General features: G+C 45.1%; 1 protein-coding gene across 4 annotated transcripts in view; it reads right to left on the reverse strand.

Annotated features, from left to right (window-relative positions):
• The window catches only part of FAM171A1 (family with sequence similarity 171 member A1), a 147613-nt gene that overhangs the window by 30791 nt on the left and 91437 nt on the right, over positions 1-25385 (reverse strand). For 3 of the 4 annotated variants that reach the window (XR_014242618.1, XM_082385362.1, XM_082385364.1), the window contains exon 4: positions 3120-3278. The exons of the other annotated variant lie outside the window; for it this stretch is intronic. Coding sequence is in view for 2 of the 3 variants with exons in the window: in XM_082385362.1 (XP_082241488.1) it covers positions 3120-3278 (159 nt within the window). In the remaining variant the exon portion in view is untranslated. The remainder of the gene's footprint in view (positions 1-3119; positions 3279-25385) is intronic. 4 annotated transcript variants of the gene reach the window in all.

A 25385-nucleotide genomic window follows, 5' to 3' on the forward strand; every position in this document is an offset into this window, starting at 1 on the left:
TTCCTATAATCTTGCACATCCCTGGTCCAGGAAGCCAGGGTCCCAGTACCAGATCCGCCACCGACTACTTATCTGGCCTCTGGCGGGTTACTTCCCTGCTTTGGGGTCCGTTTTTCTTATCTGCAAAACTAAGGAGGTTGGACTGGATGCTTTCCTGTGAGGCTACAGAAAGGAACGAACTCGACTATAAACATTCAGAAGTAAGAACAGCACTGCGGAAAGGGGCATATTCTTTTAAAGCAACATGCCCTATAGGTGCATGTGCTTTAATGTTCTTTAAAATGTTCTCTGTTAGAAGACATCACAGGCAGGTATACCTGCTCTCCTGAGGCCTCTTTCCTCTCTCAGTGCTTCCACTCCGTGCCTTCCACATGACAGTCTACCCTCCCACTTTCTTTATTCTGGACATACTTTGAAGGCTGTTTCCCTTCCAGCCCTCGTTATTAGAAGGCAACACAACACTGAGTTCTCTATATAAGGAGTCTCTCCTTCCTGTTCATCTTGATCTTACCTGACTCCCATCATGTCCGCAGAAAGACAGGTGTCTGTCAGGCAAAAGCAGCAACCCTGGACCAAGCTAGGAGGCCACCAATTCATCACTTAGAACAGGAGGGGTTTTGCTCGGATAGCATCTCCGGTTCTGTTTGGCTTTGGACATTAGTCATACTACTGACTCCTCTGTTTTCTTGGATCTACTAGCAGAAGTAATTCCTTGAAAACCCCTCGGGGGCGTCACGGAACAGGTCTGCGCTTTCTTGGCAACCACAGGGGAGAGCGTGAGGATACACGGGAACGAGCAAGTGAGGGAGGGACTGAAATCTCCACGCGGCTGCGTTTCTCCGTCTATAACTCTGGATCCCTCCAAGGGGGGGAAATAAACAACCCCCCTTAGGACACGGCAGGGAAACCAGCCTCTCTCCAGCCGCATTTGTGGCCTCTGTGTATTTTGCTGAATTCTAGTGATAACCTGTCACCTCACACGGGTTTGTGTGGTCCAGGCTCTCACACTAAGCTGAAGTCTGTCAGACGCGGTTTATGAAACGGGAGGCCAACGTGGGGCAGAAGAGAACCCCTAGTTGCTGGGCCGCTGGGGTGCTAGGCAGGCACCATGCTGCCCTTCCTTGGCAGGAGGTCTGAGTCTTCCTAGGTCAACTTGGCCAGTTATTTCAGTGGAAAACAAATTGAATATAACCTTCCACAGACCTTCTCTCTTCCCTCTGAAATAAGAGAGTGATTTTAAAATAAAACAAACTCCTCTAAAATCAATAGTCTTACGTCTTCTCTACCTTACCGTCGTCTCGGATTTCATAATTTATTCAAGAGCTCTTGGAATTGGGGCACAGAAAAAACCTGAATGGGCTCCAAGGAACGAGGTTGTTCCTCCAACTCGGGGTTTTGTGATGGAGGCTGGATGGAGGTTTCATGATGGCCTCGGATTATCCTGTTCCCCAAAACACTGCTTTCCTCCCAGGCCTGTCCCTTTAAATGAAAAGTCAACTTTTTTCTTCCCAATAATATTCACTTAAGATGACCACCAGGCGGGGCTTCCCTGGTGGCGCAGTGGTTGAGAATCTGCCTGCCAATGCAGGGGACACGGGTTCGAGCCCTGGTCTGGGAGGATCCCACATGCCGCGGAGCAACTAAGCCCGTGAGCCACGGCTACTGAGCCTGTGCTCTAGAGCCTGTGCTCCGCAACAAGAGAGGCCGCGATAGTGAGAGGCCTGCGCACCGCGATGAAGAGTGGCCCCCGCTTGCCGCAACTGGAGAAAGCCCTCGCACAGAAACGAAGACCCAACACAGCCAAAAATAATAAATCAATTAATTTTTAAAAAATAGTTAAAAAAGAAAAGAAAGACGACCACCATGCAACTTCTCTGGTGGTCAGTGACTGACACGTCCATTGCATCATCATCACGCAAAAACTCAAGGAAGAAGAAACGTTTCTCAGGACAGGTATCGCAGAGGGAAGAAAAGCAGGTAACAAATCACCACGTGAGCTTGATCTGTAACCAGACATTTATTAACATTCTCCAAAACGGATCAGATGTGGCAGGTATAAAAAGCTTTTGCAGAACGATCAGTTTCTGTAAAGCACTGGACGATTAAGTGAAATTCAATCAAAGCGTCCCTGGGAAACGCAGTAACGTACACACCTAGCGGGATTTAACCCAGAACAGCCTTTGGTTTTCCAGTTTATGTTGTGACTCGTGTAAAGTGTTGGGGAAAAGAAGAGGGGGAGACAGGAAAATGATTCCGGGCTTGAGACTCGGCCACCATCCATTCACCACAAGGAGGACCGGGGACCACGTCAGCACCCAGCTGTGTCGGCCGGGAACAGAGGTAAGGGCGGTCTTTCACCAGTAAGGAACGATTACCTATTTTCTGGCTGGTGGCTCTTAGTTTCTGTGATCTTTGAGCAGTGTGTGTCCTGCCGGCCTAGGGTGAGAAGGACCAAGCAGACTTACAGGCCTTCCAGGAGATGTTCCAAAGTCAAGCATGAAACCTCACCACTCTTCGCAGAGGGGAAGGCAAAGAGAGGGCAAACTCAGAGAAAGGGAGGTCGTGAGAAAAGGCTGGATGGACTCAGCCGGTGGAGCCCAGCGGCTCCCTGCCCCCAAGTGCTCCCTGTACTGGTGGGCGGGGGCATGGTGTGCTCCTCTGGGAATCAGGCCCAGGGCCACCCCCGCCCCTCCCAGCTGTGACACGTGCCCGGGTTGGGGGGGTCAGTGCATCTCCGCATAGCTGGTCAGGCTGCTCCAACAAACACACGTTCCAGGGGCAAGTGGGGCGAGGCTGAGAACAGGGGGACAGAAAGCCTCTAACTCTGATCTGACACTTAAAGAAAATTCAGTTAAAAGAACTTCTGGGAATTAAATATACTTCGTTGGCCAACGGAGAGCTCAGGCAACTGGTACCAAGAGAGAGGCTCAGGAAGACAAGCTCACGAAAGGGGCGCAGGCTGAAGTCCTCAAATGACACTTTCAGTGCCCTTGAACTTGCAGACGACAGATCTGTCCTTCTGCACCTCGGGTTGGGTTCTCCCACTTATAAAGATACAAACACATAATAAAGATGCAAACGCAGACTCCCCGGCTGGAAAGAAACGAGCCTCGAGTTACCTGTTCCGTTTCCATCTAATCCCCGCAAATAAGGAAAGCCGTCCACCTCCGAGGGGGAGCCGGCGGCCGTGAGAAAGGCTGTCAGGTCACTGTAGCTGGTGTTCTCGGGCAGCCGCAGAGCTCTCCTCTGGAAATGCACGCGAGGCTGAGGCCGGGCACCTGTGGAAATGAACCCTGGAGTTACCTCTCGGAGGGGCGGTTTCTGTTTCCAGAAAATGCAAACCCCGGAAAAGCTCCTCTAAGATTTCAGCGTGGCTTCCCAGTCCCCACTCCACCCCTACATCCCCTCACATCGCCCATTCACGCGGGGCACAAAGATGTGACAGCGTGTTATTATGGGGAGAGAAATAATAGCCCATTGTCACGTTTGCTTTGACACAGGATGTTATTTAGGTTTTTCACAAAAAGCTCTATTTGTGAGCGGTCTTTTCACCGCCCAGCCTTCGCCTATGGGTAGGGGTAGTGTTTTGGGAAAAAGTCCACGTAAGTGAAATGAGTAGATGACAATTAATCTCCTGATACAAACAAGGCAGGAGAGACCCTCTGACACCGTTACAGACACATCCTTAGTCTTCCTGGTAAAATCTGGTCTAAGTGCACAGAACAAGCTGAAGCAGAGCAGGGCAACAGACGAGCAGCTGGACGAGAATTGCAAATAAGAACCCACAGTAATGAGTCCTCTCCCTTCGGCGGAAGCGGCCTTTTGGCATTCCATCTACTCCGGTGGGTGCATCTGACTTGCGACGGATCATGTTACAGATTCTATGATGAGCCTCTTTAAAGGATGTGAGAACTGCTCTTTTCAGCAAACTCAACTCTGTGCAGGATGGGTTGAGCTGGTGACCCTGTGACACAGTTACCCTGTGACACCATCCGCAGTTTGACTTTGCTCCAGATCTTATTTTGACTGTAAAACCTGAACCCGTTTTTATCTATTGCTGTAGCGAGGGTCACAAGATGCAGACGTGCAGTATCAGTTTGCACCCAGCCAGCAAAAACATCGTGAAGACAAAAATGAATAGAGATGGGAGTTGGAGCATTTCCCGATGGAAGTACACATCTCTCTGGGTTAAAATAAAGTGGTTCCTTGGACTTCCCTGGTGGTGCAGTGGTTAAGAATCCGCCTGCCAATGCAGGGGACACGGGTTCGGGCCCTGGTCCGCGAAGATCCCACATGCCGCGGAGCAACTAAGCCCGTGCACCACAACTGCTGAGCCCGTGTGCCACAACTACTGAGGTCCGCGTGCCTAGAGCCCGCGCTCCACAACAAGAAGCCCCTGCAGTGAGAAGCCCACGCACCGCAGTGAAGAGTAGCCCCCGCTCGCCGCAACTAGAGAAAGCCCGTGCACAGCAACAAAGACCCAACGCAGCCAAAAACAAATAAATTAATTAAAAGATAAATAAATAAAGTGGTTCCTCAAACGTGGTGGTCTGCGCTGATGTTCTGGTCATCATATATCCCAGCCCAGGCTTGAGGGAGACCACGTTTCCCTGTGGTCGGCTGGGGCTTCCTCTTCTCCACCCACGGATGTCCTGACACAACAGCCCTGCCCAGAGTTCATGGTCTTTATGTCTACACCAAGGTTCCTCTTCACCCTGGATCAGAAGCTTTTAAAGGGGACTTCCCTGGTGGTCCAGTGGTTAAGACTCCGTGCTCCCAATGCAGGGGGCCCGGGTTCGATCCCTGGCCAGGGAACTAGATCCCACATGCGTGCCGAAACTAGGAGTCTGCATGTCGCAACTGGGGAGCCTGTGTGCCGCAACTCAGGAGCCCTTGAGCCACAACTAAGGAGCCTGCCTGCTGTAACTAAGACCCGGTGCAACCAAAAATATTAATAAATAAATAATTTTTTTTTTTTTTTAAAGAAACTTTTAAGGGAGGAATAAGCTTATCAAGAAGTGTTCTAGGGAAATTCTCTGAAGGTCCAATGGTTTGGACTCTGCGCTTTCACTGCGGAGGGCCCGGGTTCAATCCTTGGTCAGGGCACTAAGATCCTGCAAACTGCAAAAACAAAAAACAAAAAACAAAAAAGCAGTGTTCTAGAATAACGGAGTTCTGGAGCTCCAAGGATCAACTAATCCAAGTCTCTTCTGACAGGCGAGCCCACAAAATGGACTCACCACCAACACAGACTTACGGGGTGGGCTGCCTTGACCATGTATGACCAAGGTGGTCATGATGGCACCTGAAAATCACTGGTTGCATTTCTCAGATGACTGGTTCTCCATAAACACTGGCCCAGCTTTCGATCCCGTGGGAGCCAGGTGCCCAAACTCACAACGGTCCTATCTGATCCGGTCGCCTCCACTGAAGCTAAGTGGACACGGACATCGGTCCTGTTCTAGACCATCGATGCCCTTTCTTGGTCCCTAAAACAAAGCTATGGTAATGCACTGGCATACACATAGCTGAATCTTTCCACTTTCAGCTCTTGTGAGTCTGCTCTCCTTGTCCTCTGATCTCACACGACAGCAATGTCTTCCTGCTGTCGCCTCCTCGGTCTGCGCAGGGCTCGGATGCCTCACGCTCCCAGGGGGTGGGGCGTTCTCCATGCCGGCCCGGAGCATCGTGCCTCACCCGATCCCTTTTCCCCCAGCCCGCTTCCCGCACGTGCTGTCTGCCTCTTTCCTTCTTCTCCGAGCTGCCCTCAGAGACAGAAGGTCAAAGAGAACCCTTTCTCGTCCATCTCCTCACCCCCAACCACGTGACAACATTCTCTGCTCCTGTTATCATTTTCTTTCAATGCTAGTGAATGTCCTGCGATTTGTTTCCTCTTCTCCACTGTTCTTCAGCCTAAACAATGCTGCTGCCGCCTGGGTTTCATGCACTGGGAAACGGGGAACTCGCTACTAGGAAGGACAGAAGGGCGTGTCTGCAGCCCTTTGTGTGACGGCGCAAAGAGGGGCTTGTCTTCACAAGGGTCAAGGCAGAAAGCAGGGAACAGGCGGGTTACCCCAGAATACCGTGGGTCCTGTGTGCCCCTCCAGGCCCCGTGAGATGGGCAGGTTGAAGTCACCATGAAAGCCCTTTTGGCTGAAAGGAACAGAACCCACTCAGCCTGGACCAAGGAAAAGGGGACGTTGCTGAAGGATGAAGGGGAGTCCTGCTGAACGCTAGGAAACCAGCCCAGCCAGGCCTTACGGGGACCAGCCTGGGACCCGGACACCACCACCAAGGCTGTTCCCAGCTCTCGGGCCACTGGGCGTCTCATTCCCATTCTTTTTTTTTTTTTTTTCTGATTTAAAATTTTAATAAATTGAAGTTTAAAGAAGTCCTCCTCAAATTCAATTTAAAATGGTATCCCTTTCAGATTGAGGGAGATTTTAAAGAGGTGGCTACTTTTGTCATTGGTTCCTCATTTTTTTTTTTTAATGTTTTTTACTCTACTGAGAGATGTTAGATTTTAGTTCTTCTTATTTATTTATTTATTGGCTGCGTCGGGCCTTAGTTGCGGCACGTGGGATCTTTTGTTGCAGCGCGCAGCCTTCTCTCTAGTTGTGGCGCTCTGAAGCCTCTGCAGGCTCAGTAGTTGCGGCGCGTGGGCTCCGGAGCATGTGGGCTCTCTAGTTGAGGCATGCAGCCTCAGTAGTTGTGGTGCACAGGCTTAGTTGCCCCATGGCATGAGGGATCTTAGTTCCCAGACCAGGGATCGAACTGGAGTCCCCTGTGTTGCAAGATGGATTCTTAACCACTGGACCACCAGGGAAGTCCCAGTTCCTCATTTTTTTTAGTTGAAGTATAATTGATTTACAATATTGTGTTAGTTTCAGGTGAACAGCAAAGTCATTCAGTTATACGTATATTTTTTCAGATTATTTTCCATTATAGGTTATTACAAGATATTGAATATTATTCCCTGTGTTATACAGTAGCTCCTTGCTGCTTATCTATTTTATATATAGTGGCGTGTATCTATTAATCCCAAACTCCTAAATTATCCCTTGCCCCCTCCCCTGCTCTTCCCCCTTCGGTAACCATGAGTTTGTTTCCTATGTCTGTGAGACTAGTTCTGTTTTGTAAGTAGATTCATTTGTATCGTTTTTTTAGATTCCACATATAAGTGATACCACATATCCTCGCAGTTCGGAGTCTGTCTGTCTGTCTCTGTGTGTGTGTCTATTTCTCTCCGCCCCTGTGTGTGCTTCTCTCTCTGCCTTTTTGTCTCTGTGCACGTGTCTCTGCCTCTGTCTCCCCCGGCACACCGCGTGTTTCAGTGGGAGACGCACCTCTCCCCGCTCCTCTTCCCCTGCTGCCCCGCTTCCCTCTTCTGTGCAGAAGAACTCGCTCCCTGACCAGACACCGTGTCTGTCCCCCACTTCTGGAGGGGTGGGGGGCACAGAGGGGCGATGCTGGGGCAGGTTTACTCGAAGAGGCTGTGGCTGGTCCAGCTGCTTTGACACACGCTGTGACCGGCACGCCCTGATGCCGGTGGAGGACTGAGCACAGGAGCACGGGCTCTGCCTGATGAAATGCCCCGAGAAACGTCTGAGGAGCGTAAGGGTCGAAGTACTCTGAGCCGCAGCGTAAATACGATCTACAGTGGGTACGTGTTGGGTTGGGGGGTGGTTATGCTCTTAAGCCTAAGTTTATGGATGAAAGCTGCTGAGTTCCCACACATTTCAGGAGGGGCCTGACCGGGGGGGGGGGGAGGGGAGGATGGAGGAGGACAGGTCCGTCCCTCTTCCGTGGGTGCCTCTCCTCCACACTCCCCACGGCAGCTGTGTCATCCTCCGTCCTTCCTGGGGCTCCACCAGCATCCCCCAAATGCTCAGACCCAACTCTACTGAAAACACCGGGGCGGGCTTCTCACTGCGGTGGCTTCTCTTGTTGCGGAGCACGGGCTCTAGGCGCGCGGGCTTCAGTAGTTGTGGCACATGGGCTCAGTAGTTGTGGCTCGCGGGCTCTAGAGCGCAAGCTCAGTAGCTGTGGCGCATGGGCTTAGTTGCTCCATGGCATGTGGGATCTTCCCGGACCAGGGCTCGAACCCATGTCCCCTGCGTTGGCAGGCAGATTCTTAACCGCTGCGCCGCCAGGGAAGCCCCCTCCGTCTGCCCTTTAAAATCTTTTTTCCCTCTTCTCTGCTGCCTCTTCTGCCCCTGCCCTCCCCCAAGGTCAACCCGAGTTTCCTAACTTTTGCTTGTTTTATTGCAAGACGTGACTCCATCCACTATTCTTGCCTTCATCAAAAATCTCTCTCCAGAAGCTTTTCCTCCCCAACCAACACGTATACTCCTTTCTTCCTCAGCTAGAAAAACAACAGCAAGACACGACTTTCGCTGTTATCCCCATAAGCCTCCTCTCTTTCCCCCCAACGCCCAGGGACGTGGCTTTCACCCCACACACACGCCGCCCTTGGAAACGTCACCTGACGACTGTATAATCTGCAAACCCGTGACCCTCGCTCGCCTTCTTGCCTCCAGCTGCTCACAATGATGAGCTCTGTTCCCCGCCCCCGCGGGGGTCACGGTCCTGCACTCGGCTCTCCCCAGAGTCGCCGGCTTTTTCCTCTACGAGTGCTTTTTTCTCCTCCTACTTCGGACGAGACAGCTCGCGAAGGTTCACCACAGTCGCCTCTGCTGTTCCTGACTCTCTCCTGACCTGCCTGACTCTCCTCCCTGCTGGAGCCTCACCAGTTACCTTGCGGCCCTGCCGAGGACTCCACGCCTGTGTTCCCTCGGGCTCCTCTGCACCTCGGCTTGGATGTCCGTCAGGCACTAAAGTCATCACTACCTTCTCTGCAACTTAACAGAGCCCCGCTCCCCCCAACACCTGTGTTTGACTCCAGGCTGTCACCATCACTTTCCCTTTCTACTCTCCTGCACAGTCGCTCAAGTGCCAGGACGGCCCAATCTTCCCTTATCGACGTTTCTAGCATCTTCTTTTCCCTCCGTCCTGCCTCCACCCTACACTACCCTGTGACGTGACCCCTCAACTCTCGCAGAAGTCTCCTGACTTCCCCTCACCCCTTTCCCGCCTCATCTACTGATGGTTCTCCAATTCTGCTCTCATCACCACCTTTCCCCACCCAGAAACCTTCAATGGATCCACCGCCTCCCAAATTAACAACAGGGGCAGCAATCATACACCAACACAGACCCGAACTGCTGCTCCAGTTCTCTCATGAGAGGTGCAGTTCAGCACTTCAGAATTTACAAAGTTCTTACGTACACATTATTTCACTGAATAATCTACAGCAGGATAAAGAAGGTGTGGTATGTGTACACAATGGAATATTACTCAGCCATAAAAAAAGAACAAAATAATGCTGCCATTTGCAGTGACAGGGACGGACCCAGAGACTGTCATACTGAGTGAAGTAAGTCAGACAGAGGAAGACGAATATCCTATGATACCGCTCATGTGTGGAATCTAAAAAAAGGGTGCAAATGAACTTGTTTACAAAACAGAAACAGAGTCACAGATGTAGAAAACAAACTTATGGTTACTAGGGGATAAGGGGGGAGGGATAGATTGGGAGATTGGGATTGACATATACACACTACTGTATATAAAATAGATAACTAATAAGGACCTACTGTATAGCACAGGGAACTCTACTCAATACTCTGTAAGGGCCTATATGGATAAAGAATCTAAAAAAGAGTGTGTGTGTGTGTGTGTATATATATATATATATATATATATATATATATATATATATATATATATATATATATATATATATATATATATATATACACACACATACATGGCTGATTCACTTTGCTGTACACCTGAAACTAACACAACATTGTAAATCAACTGTACTCCAATAAAAATTGAAAAAAAAAACCAAACCAATCCCGTGAAGAAGGAGCTCTCTCCTCTCTTTATGGGGCAGGAAACTGAGGCCCAGAGAGGCCCACAGTCATTCTGTTTGCACGAGGCGGAAATGAATTCTTTGAATTCCGACCTCTGCATCCCTTCCTAGCACATCTGCCCACATCAGAACAGATGCTCTGCTATTATTGCCCATGGCCCTCACCCTCCGGCCCACGCAGCTCTGCTTCTGCGCACGAGCTCATGTTCTTCCCCGCATCTGGAGCTTCTCCGCATCGTCTCCATTTGCAGATCCTACCCATCATCCAAGGTGCACCTCAAATGCCACCTCTCCTGTGTGGCCTTTCTGGATCCCATCCCAAGCTCTAAACTCTACTCGTATCTCTCTTACAGAACCGATCTTCCTGCGCCTGGTATTATGTGTGTTTGTGTATTTGAGCATCTCCCTAACCAGAGGCGCCATAAGAAGAGGACATGGGCAGGAGTGTCAGTGTATATATCGCTCTGTTTCTATCTTTCCTCCACCACCTTTGAGCTGAGTGACTTTGGGGTTTGGGTTCTTTATCTTTAAAATGGGCGTGGCCCACGCCTGTCTCATGATACGGCTGCTAGGACGTTAGGTCAGAACACACATGCATTGATACGATGTCTCACGTTGCCTCCTGGTACATACCAGGTGCAGGATCGGCAATAATTTCCCATCGCCTCTCCCCGTTTAGACGGCAGCTCCTGAAGAGCAGGCGTTCTGTGAAACCCATGGCGCCCCGTTCTGGGAATGCTTATAGGGTTAAACGTAAAGATGAGTCATTCCGGGCAACTCACCGGGTCCTGGTAACGGTCCGTCTCAACTCTGACTAGGTCACCATCCCTCATTCGCAGCACTATTAACATTTTGGGCCACAAAGGCACTTCTTTGCTGGGGGACAGGGGCTGTCCTGTGCATCGTGGCATCTACCCAGTAGATGCCAGGAGTGGCTCGCAAGCTGTGACACTGCCAGATGCCCCTGGGGGGAAACTGCCCCTGACTGAGAGGATTCCACAAGATACGCTGAGCGTCCTCAGAATGACCCAGACGACATGGACAGGGTCTCCTCCGCCCCGGGGCACAGGATACATGATGGGGAAGAGGAGGAAGGTCCTGACATCCTGGAACTCCAGGGTAGAGAAGGTAGTCATGGCAATGGCTGAATCATCATAGTGTTTTGATGCCAAAATAGAGAGTGATGCCCAAAAAGTACAGGAGAAGCTTCAGCAGAGAACCATCAACCACCCAGGAGAGAAATTCCAGGGGTGACAGACATCTGGACCGTGGCCAGAGGCCAAGGCCCCCCCGTGAGCCCCGTGCAGGCTGCGTGGGCTCTGGACAGAGGGGGAGGCTCGTGAAGGGCCTGGTGCACCCCGGTCAGGAGTCTGAACTTGAGGCGACCTGCAGGGGAGAGAGCCTCCGGGGGTTCTTGGAACGGGAATGAAGGAATCGTGTTCATTTTTACCCAATTCCGAGAGCAGAGTGCGGGGTGGCTGTGGGTAGAGAAATCCTAGAGTCAGAACGACCAGCCAGGCTCTTGTGAGATGTTTGGTGAGAAATGATGTAGTTCCAAATAAAGACAGCGGCCTCGGGGAAGAAAACAGAGGGGGTGGCTGGAGCTGAAAGCCGCTTTTGGAATGTGGGCGAGGCGGGGAAGGGAGAACCGGGGAGGAGACAGGGAAGCAGTGAACAGGAGTCGAGGAGGGAGGGGGTGTGCAGGAGGAAGGACCCCAGCTCGGGGATGCAGGCAGGACGAGGCCCGGGAAGAGGCCGCCGGAGCTGGCAGCTCAGTCTCCGCGAACTCAGCACGAGAAATCCCTAAAGAAAATTCTCGAGGGCGGACGGCTCCGAAGTTTGAGTGGGAAAGGAAATGAGGAATCGGGAGTAAGATGGGTTTCCTTGGAAGGGCAGGCTTCGTAATTCTGGGAGCTGAGAAAGAACCAGAGGAGAAAGATGGAAGATGCGGCACAAACAGAGGGAGGTGGGAGGGGGGGAGACTAGAGGGCTGGACTGTAATGTGAAGGGGCTCCTGGTGGGAGAGGAGCCACGGGGAGACACGTCACACTGTCCCCTTAGAAGGGGATGCAGAAAAGCGGGCCACCGAAGCCAGCCTCCCCCGATGGCCTCTGTGTTCCCTGGAACCATCGTCAAGGTCATGGCTAAGAGGAGGGCACGCAGGTCGGGGGTGCGTGCAGAGCGTGGGAGAGTCTGACAGCACTGCCTGGGGAACAGAAAGGGGACTGTCCTGGGGACCGTAAAGAGACCAGCGAAGAGGCCCAGCAGGATGGACACCGCCGGTTTGGGTGGTGCCAGCTGGCCTGACGACAGTGCAGCCACGAGCAGCCTGGGGCATCTTTATGGTACTTTCTTATTTACCGTCATCACACTCTGAGTCAACAACATGCTGTTTCTCCCGAGACAGCCTGAAGGTCTGAGAGAGCCGGCAGTAGAGCAACAACTCCTACCTTACGGTTCATCATTGTGAGGTTACATTTTGGAATCACCATCAAACTCCTCCTTGAAAGCTTTCAGTTCCTCAGCAAAGTACAAAAAACTCTCAAAGAAAATGATCCTTATAAAACAATTGACAAGTGTTCTCTCTTCCCACTCTCCTATGATCTCATTGCAAAGTTTAAAAGCCATTTGCACTATCATATGATCCAGCAATTCTACTCCTGGGTATATATCCGAAGAAAATGGAATGAAAACACTAATTCAAAAAGACACATGCACCCCAATGTTCACAGCAACATTATTTACAGTAGCCAAGATATGGAAGCAACCTAAGTGTCCATCAACAGAGGAATGGATAAAGACGATGTGGTACCTATACACAGTGGAATACTACTCAGCCATAAAACAGAACAAAATAATGCCATTTGCAGCAACATGGATGGACCGAGAGGGTATTAAACTTAGTGAAGTGAGACAGACAAATACTGTATGTTTTCACTTGTATGTGGAATCTAAAAAATAAAACAAATGAATGACTATAACAAAACAGAAACGGACTCATAGATACAGAGAACAAACTAATGGTTTCCACTGGGGAGAGGGGCAAGACAGGGGTAGGGGATTAGGAGGTATAAACTACTAGGTATAAAATAAATAAGGTACAAGATATAAGATACCACATACAGAATGTAACCAATATTTTATAATAACTTTAAATGCAGTATCATATATAAAAATATCAAATCACTATGTTGTACATCTGAAACTAATAAAACACTGTAAATCAACTATACTTCAATAAAAAAAAAAGGTAAAAAAAAATGTAAAAGCAATTTGCAAGCATTCTGTGATAACGAGCATACTTTTAGACCCAGCCTCTGTTGGGAAAGATCCCTATACGTAGTTAATCAATGACTATGTTGGTCCTTCCCCTTCACCACACTGTTATCATAAGACTGCTCCAGGCTTTCTGTATAAAATAGTGTCAACAATGATAATGCAATCACTTTCCTCACTTTTCAAATGAAATCGAATGCTAAGGCCAGTTCCATTGGAAACATGCATTTACTCTGTGTGTGTGTGTGTGTGTGTGTGTGTGTGTGTGTGTGTGTGTGTGTGTGAAGGCACTGCACATAATCCCACCTCGTCTGATGGGAATAGTTTTAGGGTGTGTATGGTCAGAATTTCAATAGATACCATACCTAGAGAGAGGAAAACAAGTGAGTAGTCTTTTTATTCTTCAAGGAAAACTCTCATTAACCATGAGTTTATTCTATTTTATTTGGTTGCAAACATTTCAAAACAAAAACTTCACCTGAAGCATTAAACATCTTCCCAAAGAGAACATCTTCGCCTCTCCTGTCTCCACCTCTCTCACCCAGTGGCCTTCGTTCTTTCAAATCTTTTGCTTCAGTGTCACGTAAAACCAAACAACGGGGCATCACCCAAAACTATGCACATAACACGGGTGAGGCTTTGTCAAACTGTCATCTCACTACCTCCCCACCTCCTTGGGGGGGGATCTGACACACAGTAACATCGAAGCAACACACAAAAACTCAAACGGCTGACAGTACTTACATTTCTTATCGGCAAGAGTTTATTTTTTTCTCCTCTGACTCCATTAAAAAATTAATAAATGCACCTACACATGACCAGTTTGAGAATAAAAATTTGATATATTATTTAGAAATTCAGTTCTGTATTGGCTTTACGGAACAGAACTGCAAAGACTAAAAATTATCTACATGTGGCTCTCCTTCCAACTGGTAAGAAAACGTGAAACAAATTCACCCAGTGTTATTCCTGCCGTGCCTCAACTCTACTGAGACAAGGAAAAGTACAACTAGCAATAATTAAACTCACGAAGTAAGGTAAGTTAAAAAATTAACAAAATGTAGACAATTTTAAAAAGCTGGAATATAAATGAGATTTTTTGGCAAGGGAGAAATAAATGGTTCTCAGTTTCCGGTTACATACAGGAGGGAAGTGACACACTAGACTGAATAAATTAACCATAACAAAAACTACCATAACGAAAACTGCCATGAATGTCTTACATCCTTGGGTTTATAACACGACCATACTTCCTGCTCCTTAGAGAGAGAGAGTTATTCAAATACTCTGTATGTTTGTGTGTGTGTGTGTGTACATGTGAACTGTCCCCTTAGCAGCCACAACAAAGAAAATAATTAACCCAAGCTTGAGTGATCTACACAGGAAGTGCAAAAAAAGGTGGGATCTGGACGGTTTTTAAATATTTATTTACTCAACCCTTCGGTGAATTGCTCATTGTGTACGGATCCTAAGGCGGGCATGGGGCCAGGCCCTGGGGATGCTAAGTGAACATGACCCCCTCCTTGTTCTTCAGGTTTTTCAGTTTTAGTCCGGGAGGTAAGGTATTACTACCAAATATGGCAGAAGGGGCGGCATCGTGGTAAGATACAGAACCCCCAGCTGGAGGGCTGTTTTAATCCACCCTCCTGGTTACTGATAAGGACAGGACGGGGCATGAGGGAGACAGGACGTGTGGAATCCAAGGCTGGAGCCGGGGGGCGTGCAAGGCACGGGAACGCCTGGGTCTGGGCTCAGGGCAGCTCTGGGACCACATGGCAGGAGTTTGTGGATTTCACCTGAATGCTGTGCCATTAACATGACTCCACAAATCCCGGTCTGCTTCTCTCTGGCCTGCTACCAACTAGCTCCCTTTTCTGACTCATACTTTCTGTTCCCTTCGAACCTGGGCTTGCAGATGGCCTGGTGTGATTACAGACCTACTGCATCTCGTGACCACACAGTCAGCTGAGAGTCTCACCTCTTCTGGGTTCTTAGTTCCACCACAGTAAAAGGAAGAGAGAGAAGAACTGATGGCTCCAGCTATTCTCCTCCAGCTGGGTCCCAGCCCCTGGCCACACTATGGACTGGTGACCCCTCTGAGTCGGGGGTCCCATGATATAAGTCCCTTGGCAGCTGAAGGTGAAGGGCAAGACACCGGCATGAATCTCGTCTCCAGGGAAGACACAGAAAAGACCTCCTGGAGGGTGTGGCCTTGAAGCGGGTCTTGATGTCCAAGGAGAATTTGAAGACAGATTGGGAAGATGGGGTGGGACATCTCAGATGGAAAATAGAAAAAGAAATTCAGTTAGGCTAGGACACAAGACATGGAGGAGAAGAGCCCTTAGGAGGGAGGTTGAGGCCAGGTCACAAGGCCGGGGCATGCTGTGTAAGGAGGTGGGATTTCACTCTGTGGGCAAAGGGTTCTGCTCCAGGAAGATCACTTGGGCAGCTCAGTGCAAGGTGTGTTGGGAGGAGACACAAGAGATGGGACATCTGGTTGATCTTCTCAAGTCCAGCACCAACGCTAGCTCAGCGAGCGGACACCAGCACACCAGCTGGAGGCCACTGCAGTGGCCCGGGTGGAGACGGAGACCAGGGCTGAATCAGGGCATGGGCCATGCAGTGCAAATGTGCAACACGTGGGCAGCAGAAAGAAGGCAAGTGTGGGACTTCCCCGGTGGCACAGTGGCTAAGACTCCACGCTCCCAACGCAGGGGGCCCGGGTTCGATCCCTGGTCAGGGAACTAGATCCCACATGCAGGCCGCAACTAGGAGTTCGCATGCTGCAACTAAGGAGCCTGCCTGCCGCAACTGAGCCCACATGCTGCAACTAAGGAGCTGGCAAGCCACAACTAAGGAGCCCACATGCCGCAACTAAGATCCAGCGCACCCAAACAAACAAATCAATCAATCAATAAATCTTTAAAAAAAAAAAAAAAGAAGGCAAGTGTGGGCAGACCGAGGGATGACCACTGTGGGATTACTCTGGTTAAAGGGCCAGGCTGGCTGTAACTCTGTGTGACTCATGGGAGATGAAGGTCATCACGACTGCTGCATGTTCAGAAGGTGCCTGCTTACGGAGGGCAAATGACACGGGCACCGAGGTCCTTCATGAACCCCCTCGGAGCCACTGGAGGGGACAATGCAGCATCAGGGCTGGCGGATGGCAGGGAGGAGCAGAGCAGGGGGCGACGAGGAGGTCTGGCACCACGACGGGGTAAAGCGTGGCCCTAACAATGGACCCTGTGGGCTGCAGTTTGAGCCCTTGTCACAAACACCTTGCTAAGGTGAGTGCCGCTCCTGGGAAGGGGGACTGGGACGAGATGACCCACGAGGGTGCCGTGCACGTCAAAGGTGGCCGTGAAGGAGAAGAGCTCGACAAAGGGAATTGCGGGGCTGAAAGGGAAGTAGGAGGGGCAAGGGGCGCAGGAAGCTGCTCTGTGGGAAACTCTGTGTGTAGATACAACCTCCGCCCCTTCTCACCAGTGGCGACCTTCCAGGTAACAGGGGCAGCCTCCAGAGGCTCAGGGCCAGGGGCTGTCCAGCCCTGAGTATAAGGAGTTGGGATTTTATTCCAAGTACAATGGGAAGACCACTGAAGAATGGAAGCAAGGCGACTTGATCGCTGTAACTTTGTGAAGACTAGATTACAGGCTGGCAGGAGTGGGCACAGGGCAACCAGTGAAAAACCCACTGCAGTTCTCTGGGGGAAATGGTGGTGTCTTGGATTCACGAGGCAGCAACACCTATGGAGAGAAGAGGGTCTGCAGGAGAACCAGATGTGAGGAGAAGAATCAAGGATGATTCCTAGAGTCTTGGCTGGGTGCGTAGGTGTGTGTTTACACCATTCACTGAGATGGAAGGTAAAAAACATCAAGAGTTCTGTGCGTCTCTGCTAAATTTGAGATGCCTACCAGATGCCCAAGTCAAGATGTCAAATAAGGGCCTCCCTCTAGGGGGAAATGGGGAGTAATCAGTGCCCAGGGTGCATGAACGCCATGGGTCTATGAGCTCCTCTAGGGAGAGCACTGGGAAGAAGAAACAGAGGCCCAGGACAGTCATGGGAGCGTCCAGAGAAGAAGTAACCGAGAGCTGGAAAGAAAGGCAAGGCATGATATGGAAGCGAAAGGAAGAAAGTCTCAAGACAGAGTGCCCAGCTGTCTGTGTTGAATGTTGTGCGGACATCCCGGGAGAGGAAGAGAGAAGTGACCTTGGGTCTGGCCGCACGGGGCCATAAGACACTCTGACGAAGCGCTGAGGGAGGAACCCAGACCGGAGTGTGCTGGAGACAAGGAGAGGGGAGAAAGCAGAGATGAGGGAGCAAAGTCCTTCCCAAAGGACAGCAGAGACACAGGGCAGTGGCTGGAGCACAGGATGCTCAGGGGAGCATGTCTGGGGGTGCACGAGCTTGAACACTCGCCCATACAGAGTGGGAGAAAACGGCAGTGCGGGAGTGACAGGGCACGAAACAGCCATCTCGGAGAGTCAGAAAACAAGTAATTAGGAAGTGGCCTCGGTCCTGCAGGGCCGATGCCCACTTTGAGGACTGTGTAACCAGTGGATGCAGCTGTGAGGTTTCCTCCAGCCACTTGTTCCAGTGTGGCCATGAGCGGCTGAGGTCACCCAGGGTCAGAAGTTACTTATTCAGGCAAAGACAGGAGCATTATTCACAAAAGCCAAGACATGGAAACAACTGAAGTGTCCATTGATGGATGAATGGATACAGGAAATGTGTGTACACACACACACACACACACACACACACGTATATGTATATATATGCAATGGAATGTATATGACTTACTACGTCATTGCATATGTAATATATACACATATCAAGTCATTAAAGATATATGTCAATTATATCTCAGTAAGACTGGAGGAGAAAAATTATCTTTCACTTTCTTCCATCGTCTTTCAGTTGTGAAACGACAATAGCAAAGCTAACTAAAGAGAAATTGGAGGTACCAAGGCCAGTAGGCCCCAGTGTGGTTCTCACATGAAAGGATGCTGAGGACGCGGGCCTAGCTCTGCTCTCTCTTAGGAGGAGAAAAAAAAGATGCTTACTTAGGGCTTTCACTACGCGGATGACATGAAAATCTGTGTCTCTGTTCCTGTTTTCTCTCCAAACTCCAGTCACATACGCTCCCAGACGCTTCTACTTATTTCTCTTTACATACGTCTTCTAAGAGCAGCACGTGAACCTCCTTGTACGTTCCCACAGCTACTCAATTAAAAAAGGAATAAATCAGGTCACCTCGTTTGCAGATGGCACCCGGATGTGGTCAGGTAGAGAATGACTGGTGTAAAATGGTATTAAAAGAAAGGAATACAGTAAACAAAAACTGAATCTGATGAAACCTTAAAAGCCAGGAAAAGGGCCATGATTTAGATGGAAGAAACCCATCATCTCAGCACAAAAAAGGGTTTGACACAGGCCTTACTCCCAGTTCTAACCCCAGCCGCAACCGAAGGGCGCGTGCCACAAACCTTCTGTACCAGCTTTTCTGAAAGAGAAGTTAGAGGGGTGAAGCCACATTTACACCAGTGCACGCGAGATGCATTAAAACAATGAGGGGACAAGGGATAGAAAAAGGCCACACTCGAACACCTAGGACCCTTTTGTTTTTTGTTTTTGGTAAGGGAAGAGTTTTTTTTCATTGTAAAAGGCACATAACATTAAAGTTACCATCTTAACCAGTTTTAAGTGTACAGTTCACTAGTGTGAAGTGTATGAATATTGTTGTAAAAGGCACATAACATTAAAGTTACCATCTTAACCAGTTTTAAGTGTACAGTTCACTAGTGTGAAGTGTATGAATATTGTTGTAAAAGGCACATAACATTAAAGTTACCATCTTAACCAGTTTTAAGTGTACAGTTCACTAGTGTGAAGTGTATGAATATTGTTGTAAAAGGCACATAACATTAAAGTTACCATCTTAACCAGTTTTAAGTGTACAGTTCACTAGTGTGAAGTGTATGAATATTGTTGTAAAAGGCACATAACATTAAAGTTACCATCTTAACCAGTTTTAAGTGTACAGTTCACTAGTGTGAAGTGTATGAATATTGTTGTAAAAGGCACATAACATTAAAGTTACCATCTTAACCAGTTTTAAGTGTACAGTTCACTAGTGTGAAGTGTATGAATATTGTTGTAAAAGGCACATAACATTAAAGTTACCATCTTAACCAGTTTTAAGTGTACAGTTCACTAGTGTGAAGTGTATGAATATTGTTGTAAAAGGCACATAACATTAAAGTTACCATCTTAACCAGTTTTAAGTGTACAGTTCACTAGTGTGAAGTGTATGAATATTGTTGTAAAAGGCACATAACATTAAAGTTACCATCTTAACCAGTTTTAAGTGTACAGTTCACTAGTGTGAAGTGTATGAATATTGTTGTAAAAGGCACATAACATTAAAGTTACCATCTTAACCAGTTTTAAGTGTACAGTTCACTAGTGTGAAGTGTATGAATATTGTTGTAAAAGGCACATAACATTAAAGTTACCATCTTAACCAGTTTTAAGTGTACAGTTCACTAGTGTGAAGTGTATGAATATTGTTGTAAAAGGCACATAACATTAAAGTTACCATCTTAACCAGTTTTAAGTGTACAGTTCACTAGTGTGAAGTGTATGAATATTGTTGTAAAAGGCACATAACATTAAAGTTACCATCTTAACCAGTTTTAAGTGTACAGTTCACTAGTGTGAAGTGTATGAATATTGTTGTAAAAGGCACATAACATTAAAGTTACCATCTTAACCAGTTTTAAGTGTACAGTTCACTAGTGTGAAGTGTATGAATATTGTTGTAAAAGGCACATAACATTAAAGTTACCATCTTAACCAGTTTTAAGTGTACAGTTCACTAGTGTGAAGTGTATGAATATTGTTGTAAAAGGCACATAACATTAAAGTTACCATCTTAACCAGTTTTAAGTGTACAGTTCACTAGTGTGAAGTGTATGAATATTGTTGTAAAAGGCACATAACATTAAAGTTACCATCTTAACCAGTTTTAAGTGTACAGTTCACTAGTGTGAAGTGTATGAATATTGTTGTAAAAGGCACATAACATTAAAGTTACCATCTTAACCAGTTTTAAGTGTACAGTTCACTAGTGTGAAGTGTATGAATATTGTTGTAAAAGGCACATAACATTAAAGTTACCATCTTAACCAGTTTTAAGTGTACAGTTCACTAGTGTGAAGTGTATGAATATTGTTGTAAAAGGCACATAACATTAAAGTTACCATCTTAACCAGTTTTAAGTGTACAGTTCACTAGTGTGAAGTGTATGAATATTGTTGTAAAAGGCACATAACATTAAAGTTACCATCTTAACCAGTTTTAAGTGTACAGTTCACTAGTGTGAAGTGTATGAATATTGTTGTAAAAGGCACATAACATTAAAGTTACCATCTTAACCAGTTTTAAGTGTACAGTTCACTAGTGTGAAGTGTATGAATATTGTTGTAAAAGGCACATAACATTAAAGTTACCATCTTAACCAGTTTTAAGTGTACAGTTCACTAGTGTGAAGTGTATGAATATTGTTGTAAAAGGCACATAACATTAAAGTTACCATCTTAACCAGTTTTAAGTGTACAGTTCACTAGTGTGAAGTGTATGAATATTGTTGTAAAAGGCACATAACATTAAAGTTACCATCTTAACCAGTTTTAAGTGTACAGTTCACTAGTGTGAAGTGTATGAATATTGTTGTAAAAGGCACATAACATTAAAGTTACCATCTTAACCAGTTTTAAGTGTACAGTTCACTAGTGTGAAGTGTATGAATATTGTTGTAAAAGGCACATAACATTAAAGTTACCATCTTAACCAGTTTTAAGTGTACAGTTCACTAGTGTGAAGTGTATGAATATTGTTGTAAAAGGCACATAACATTAAAGTTACCATCTTAACCAGTTTTAAGTGTACAGTTCACTAGTGTGAAGTGTATGAATATTGTTGTAAAAGGCACATAACATTAAAGTTACCATCTTAACCAGTTTTAAGTGTACAGTTCACTAGTGTGAAGTGTATGAATATTGTTGTAAAAGGCACATAACATTAAAGTTACCATCTTAACCAGTTTTAAGTGTACAGTTCACTAGTGTGAAGTGTATGAATATTGTTGTAAAAGGCACATAACATTAAAGTTACCATCTTAACCAGTTTTAAGTGTACAGTTCACTAGTGTGAAGTGTATGAATATTGTTGTAAAAGGCACATAACATTAAAGTTACCATCTTAACCAGTTTTAAGTGTACAGTTCACTAGTGTGAAGTGTATGAATATTGTTGTAAAAGGCACATAACATTAAAGTTACCATCTTAACCAGTTTTAAGTGTACAGTTCACTAGTGTGAAGTGTATGAATATTGTTGTAAAAGGCACATAACATTAAAGTTACCATCTTAACCAGTTTTAAGTGTACAGTTCACTAGTGTGAAGTGTATGAATATTGTTGTAAAAGGCACATAACATTAAAGTTACCATCTTAACCAGTTTTAAGTGTACAGTTCACTAGTGTGAAGTGTATGAATATTGTTGTAAAAGGCACATAACATTAAAGTTACCATCTTAACCAGTTTTAAGTGTACAGTTCACTAGTGTGAAGTGTATGAATATTGTTGTAAAAGGCACATAACATTAAAGTTACCATCTTAACCAGTTTTAAGTGTACAGTTCACTAGTGTGAAGTGTATGAATATTGTTGTAAAAGGCACATAACATTAAAGTTACCATCTTAACCAGTTTTAAGTGTACAGTTCACTAGTGTGAAGTGTATGAATATTGTTGTAAAAGGCACATAACATTAAAGTTACCATCTTAACCAGTTTTAAGTGTACAGTTCACTAGTGTGAAGTGTATGAATATTGTTGTAAAAGGCACATAACATTAAAGTTACCATCTTAACCAGTTTTAAGTGTACAGTTCACTAGTGTGAAGTGTATGAATATTGTTGTAAAAGGCACATAACATTAAAGTTACCATCTTAACCAGTTTTAAGTGTACAGTTCACTAGTGTGAAGTGTATGAATATTGTTGTAAAAGGCACATAACATTAAAGTTACCATCTTAACCAGTTTTAAGTGTACAGTTCACTAGTGTGAAGTGTATGAATATTGTTGTAAAAGGCACATAACATTAAAGTTACCATCTTAACCAGTTTTAAGTGTACAGTTCACTAGTGTGAAGTGTATGAATATTGTTGTAAAAGGCACATAACATTAAAGTTACCATCTTAACCAGTTTTAAGTGTACAGTTCACTAGTGTGAAGTGTATGAATATTGTTGTAAAAGGCACATAACATTAAAGTTACCATCTTAACCAGTTTTAAGTGTACAGTTCACTAGTGTGAAGTGTATGAATATTGTTGTAAAAGGCACATAACATTAAAGTTACCATCTTAACCAGTTTTAAGTGTACAGTTCACTAGTGTGAAGTGTATGAATATTGTTGTAAAAGGCACATAACATTAAAGTTACCATCTTAACCAGTTTTAAGTGTACAGTTCACTAGTGTGAAGTGTATGAATATTGTTGTAAAAGGCACATAACATTAAAGTTACCATCTTAACCAGTTTTAAGTGTACAGTTCACTAGTGTGAAGTGTATGAATATTGTTGTAAAAGGCACATAACATTAAAGTTACCATCTTAACCAGTTTTAAGTGTACAGTTCACTAGTGTGAAGTGTATGAATATTGTTGTAAAAGGCACATAACATTAAAGTTACCATCTTAACCAGTTTTAAGTGTACAGTTCACTAGTGTGAAGTGTATGAATATTGTTGTAAAAGGCACATAACATTAAAGTTACCATCTTAACCAGTTTTAAGTGTACAGTTCACTAGTGTGAAGTGTATGAATATTGTTGTAAAAGGCACATAACATTAAAGTTACCATCTTAACCAGTTTTAAGTGTACAGTTCACTAGTGTGAAGTGTATGAATATTGTTGTAAAAGGCACATAACATTAAAGTTACCATCTTAACCAGTTTTAAGTGTACAGTTCACTAGTGTGAAGTGTATGAATATTGTTGTAAAAGGCACATAACATTAAAGTTACCATCTTAACCAGTTTTAAGTGTACAGTTCACTAGTGTGAAGTGTATGAATATTGTTGTAAAAGGCACATAACATTAAAGTTACCATCTTAACCAGTTTTAAGTGTACAGTTCACTAGTGTGAAGTGTATGAATATTGTTGTAAAAGGCACATAACATTAAAGTTACCATCTTAACCAGTTTTAAGTGTACAGTTCACTAGTGTGAAGTGTATGAATATTGTTGTAAAAGGCACATAACATTAAAGTTACCATCTTAACCAGTTTTAAGTGTACAGTTCACTAGTGTGAAGTGTATGAATATTGTTGTAAAAGGCACATAACATTAAAGTTACCATCTTAACCAGTTTTAAGTGTACAGTTCACTAGTGTGAAGTGTATGAATATTGTTGTAAAAGGCACATAACATTAAAGTTACCATCTTAACCAGTTTTAAGTGTACAGTTCACTAGTGTGAAGTGTATGAATATTGTTGTAAAAGGCACATAACATTAAAGTTACCATCTTAACCAGTTTTAAGTGTACAGTTCACTAGTGTGAAGTGTATGAATATTGTTGTAAAAGGCACATAACATTAAAGTTACCATCTTAACCAGTTTTAAGTGTACAGTTCACTAGTGTGAAGTGTATGAATATTGTTGTAAAAGGCACATAACATTAAAGTTACCATCTTAACCAGTTTTAAGTGTACAGTTCACTAGTGTGAAGTGTATGAATATTGTTGTAAAAGGCACATAACATTAAAGTTACCATCTTAACCAGTTTTAAGTGTACAGTTCACTAGTGTGAAGTGTATGAATATTGTTGTAAAAGGCACATAACATTAAAGTTACCATCTTAACCAGTTTTAAGTGTACAGTTCACTAGTGTGAAGTGTATGAATATTGTTGTAAAAGGCACATAACATTAAAGTTACCATCTTAACCAGTTTTAAGTGTACAGTTCACTAGTGTGAAGTGTATGAATATTGTTGTAAAAGGCACATAACATTAAAGTTACCATCTTAACCAGTTTTAAGTGTACAGTTCACTAGTGTGAAGTGTATGAATATTGTTGTAAAAGGCACATAACATTAAAGTTACCATCTTAACCAGTTTTAAGTGTACAGTTCACTAGTGTGAAGTGTATGAATATTGTTGTAAAAGGCACATAACATTAAAGTTACCATCTTAACCAGTTTTAAGTGTACAGTTCACTAGTGTGAAGTGTATGAATATTGTTGTAAAAGGCACATAACATTAAAGTTACCATCTTAACCAGTTTTAAGTGTACAGTTCACTAGTGTGAAGTGTATGAATATTGTTGTAAAAGGCACATAACATTAAAGTTACCATCTTAACCAGTTTTAAGTGTACAGTTCACTAGTGTGAAGTGTATGAATATTGTTGTAAAAGGCACATAACATTAAAGTTACCATCTTAACCAGTTTTAAGTGTACAGTTCACTAGTGTGAAGTGTATGAATATTGTTGTAAAAGGCACATAACATTAAAGTTACCATCTTAACCAGTTTTAAGTGTACAGTTCACTAGTGTGAAGTGTATGAATATTGTTGTAAAAGGCACATAACATTAAAGTTACCATCTTAACCAGTTTTAAGTGTACAGTTCACTAGTGTGAAGTGTATGAATATTGTTGTAAAAGGCACATAACATTAAAGTTACCATCTTAACCAGTTTTAAGTGTACAGTTCACTAGTGTGAAGTGTATGAATATTGTTGTAAAAGGCACATAACATTAAAGTTACCATCTTAACCAGTTTTAAGTGTACAGTTCACTAGTGTGAAGTGTATGAATATTGTTGTAAAAGGCACATAACATTAAAGTTACCATCTTAACCAGTTTTAAGTGTACAGTTCACTAGTGTGAAGTGTATGAATATTGTTGTAAAAGGCACATAACATTAAAGTTACCATCTTAACCAGTTTTAAGTGTACAGTTCACTAGTGTGAAGTGTATGAATATTGTTGTAAAAGGCACATAACATTAAAGTTACCATCTTAACCAGTTTTAAGTGTACAGTTCACTAGTGTGAAGTGTATGAATATTGTTGTAAAAGGCACATAACATTAAAGTTACCATCTT

The sequence above is a fragment of the Balaenoptera borealis genome (assembly GCF_965194805.1).
Source record: "Balaenoptera borealis genome assembly, chromosome: 3".
NCBI classification, from domain to species: Eukaryota; Metazoa; Chordata; class Mammalia; order Artiodactyla; family Balaenopteridae; genus Balaenoptera; species Balaenoptera borealis.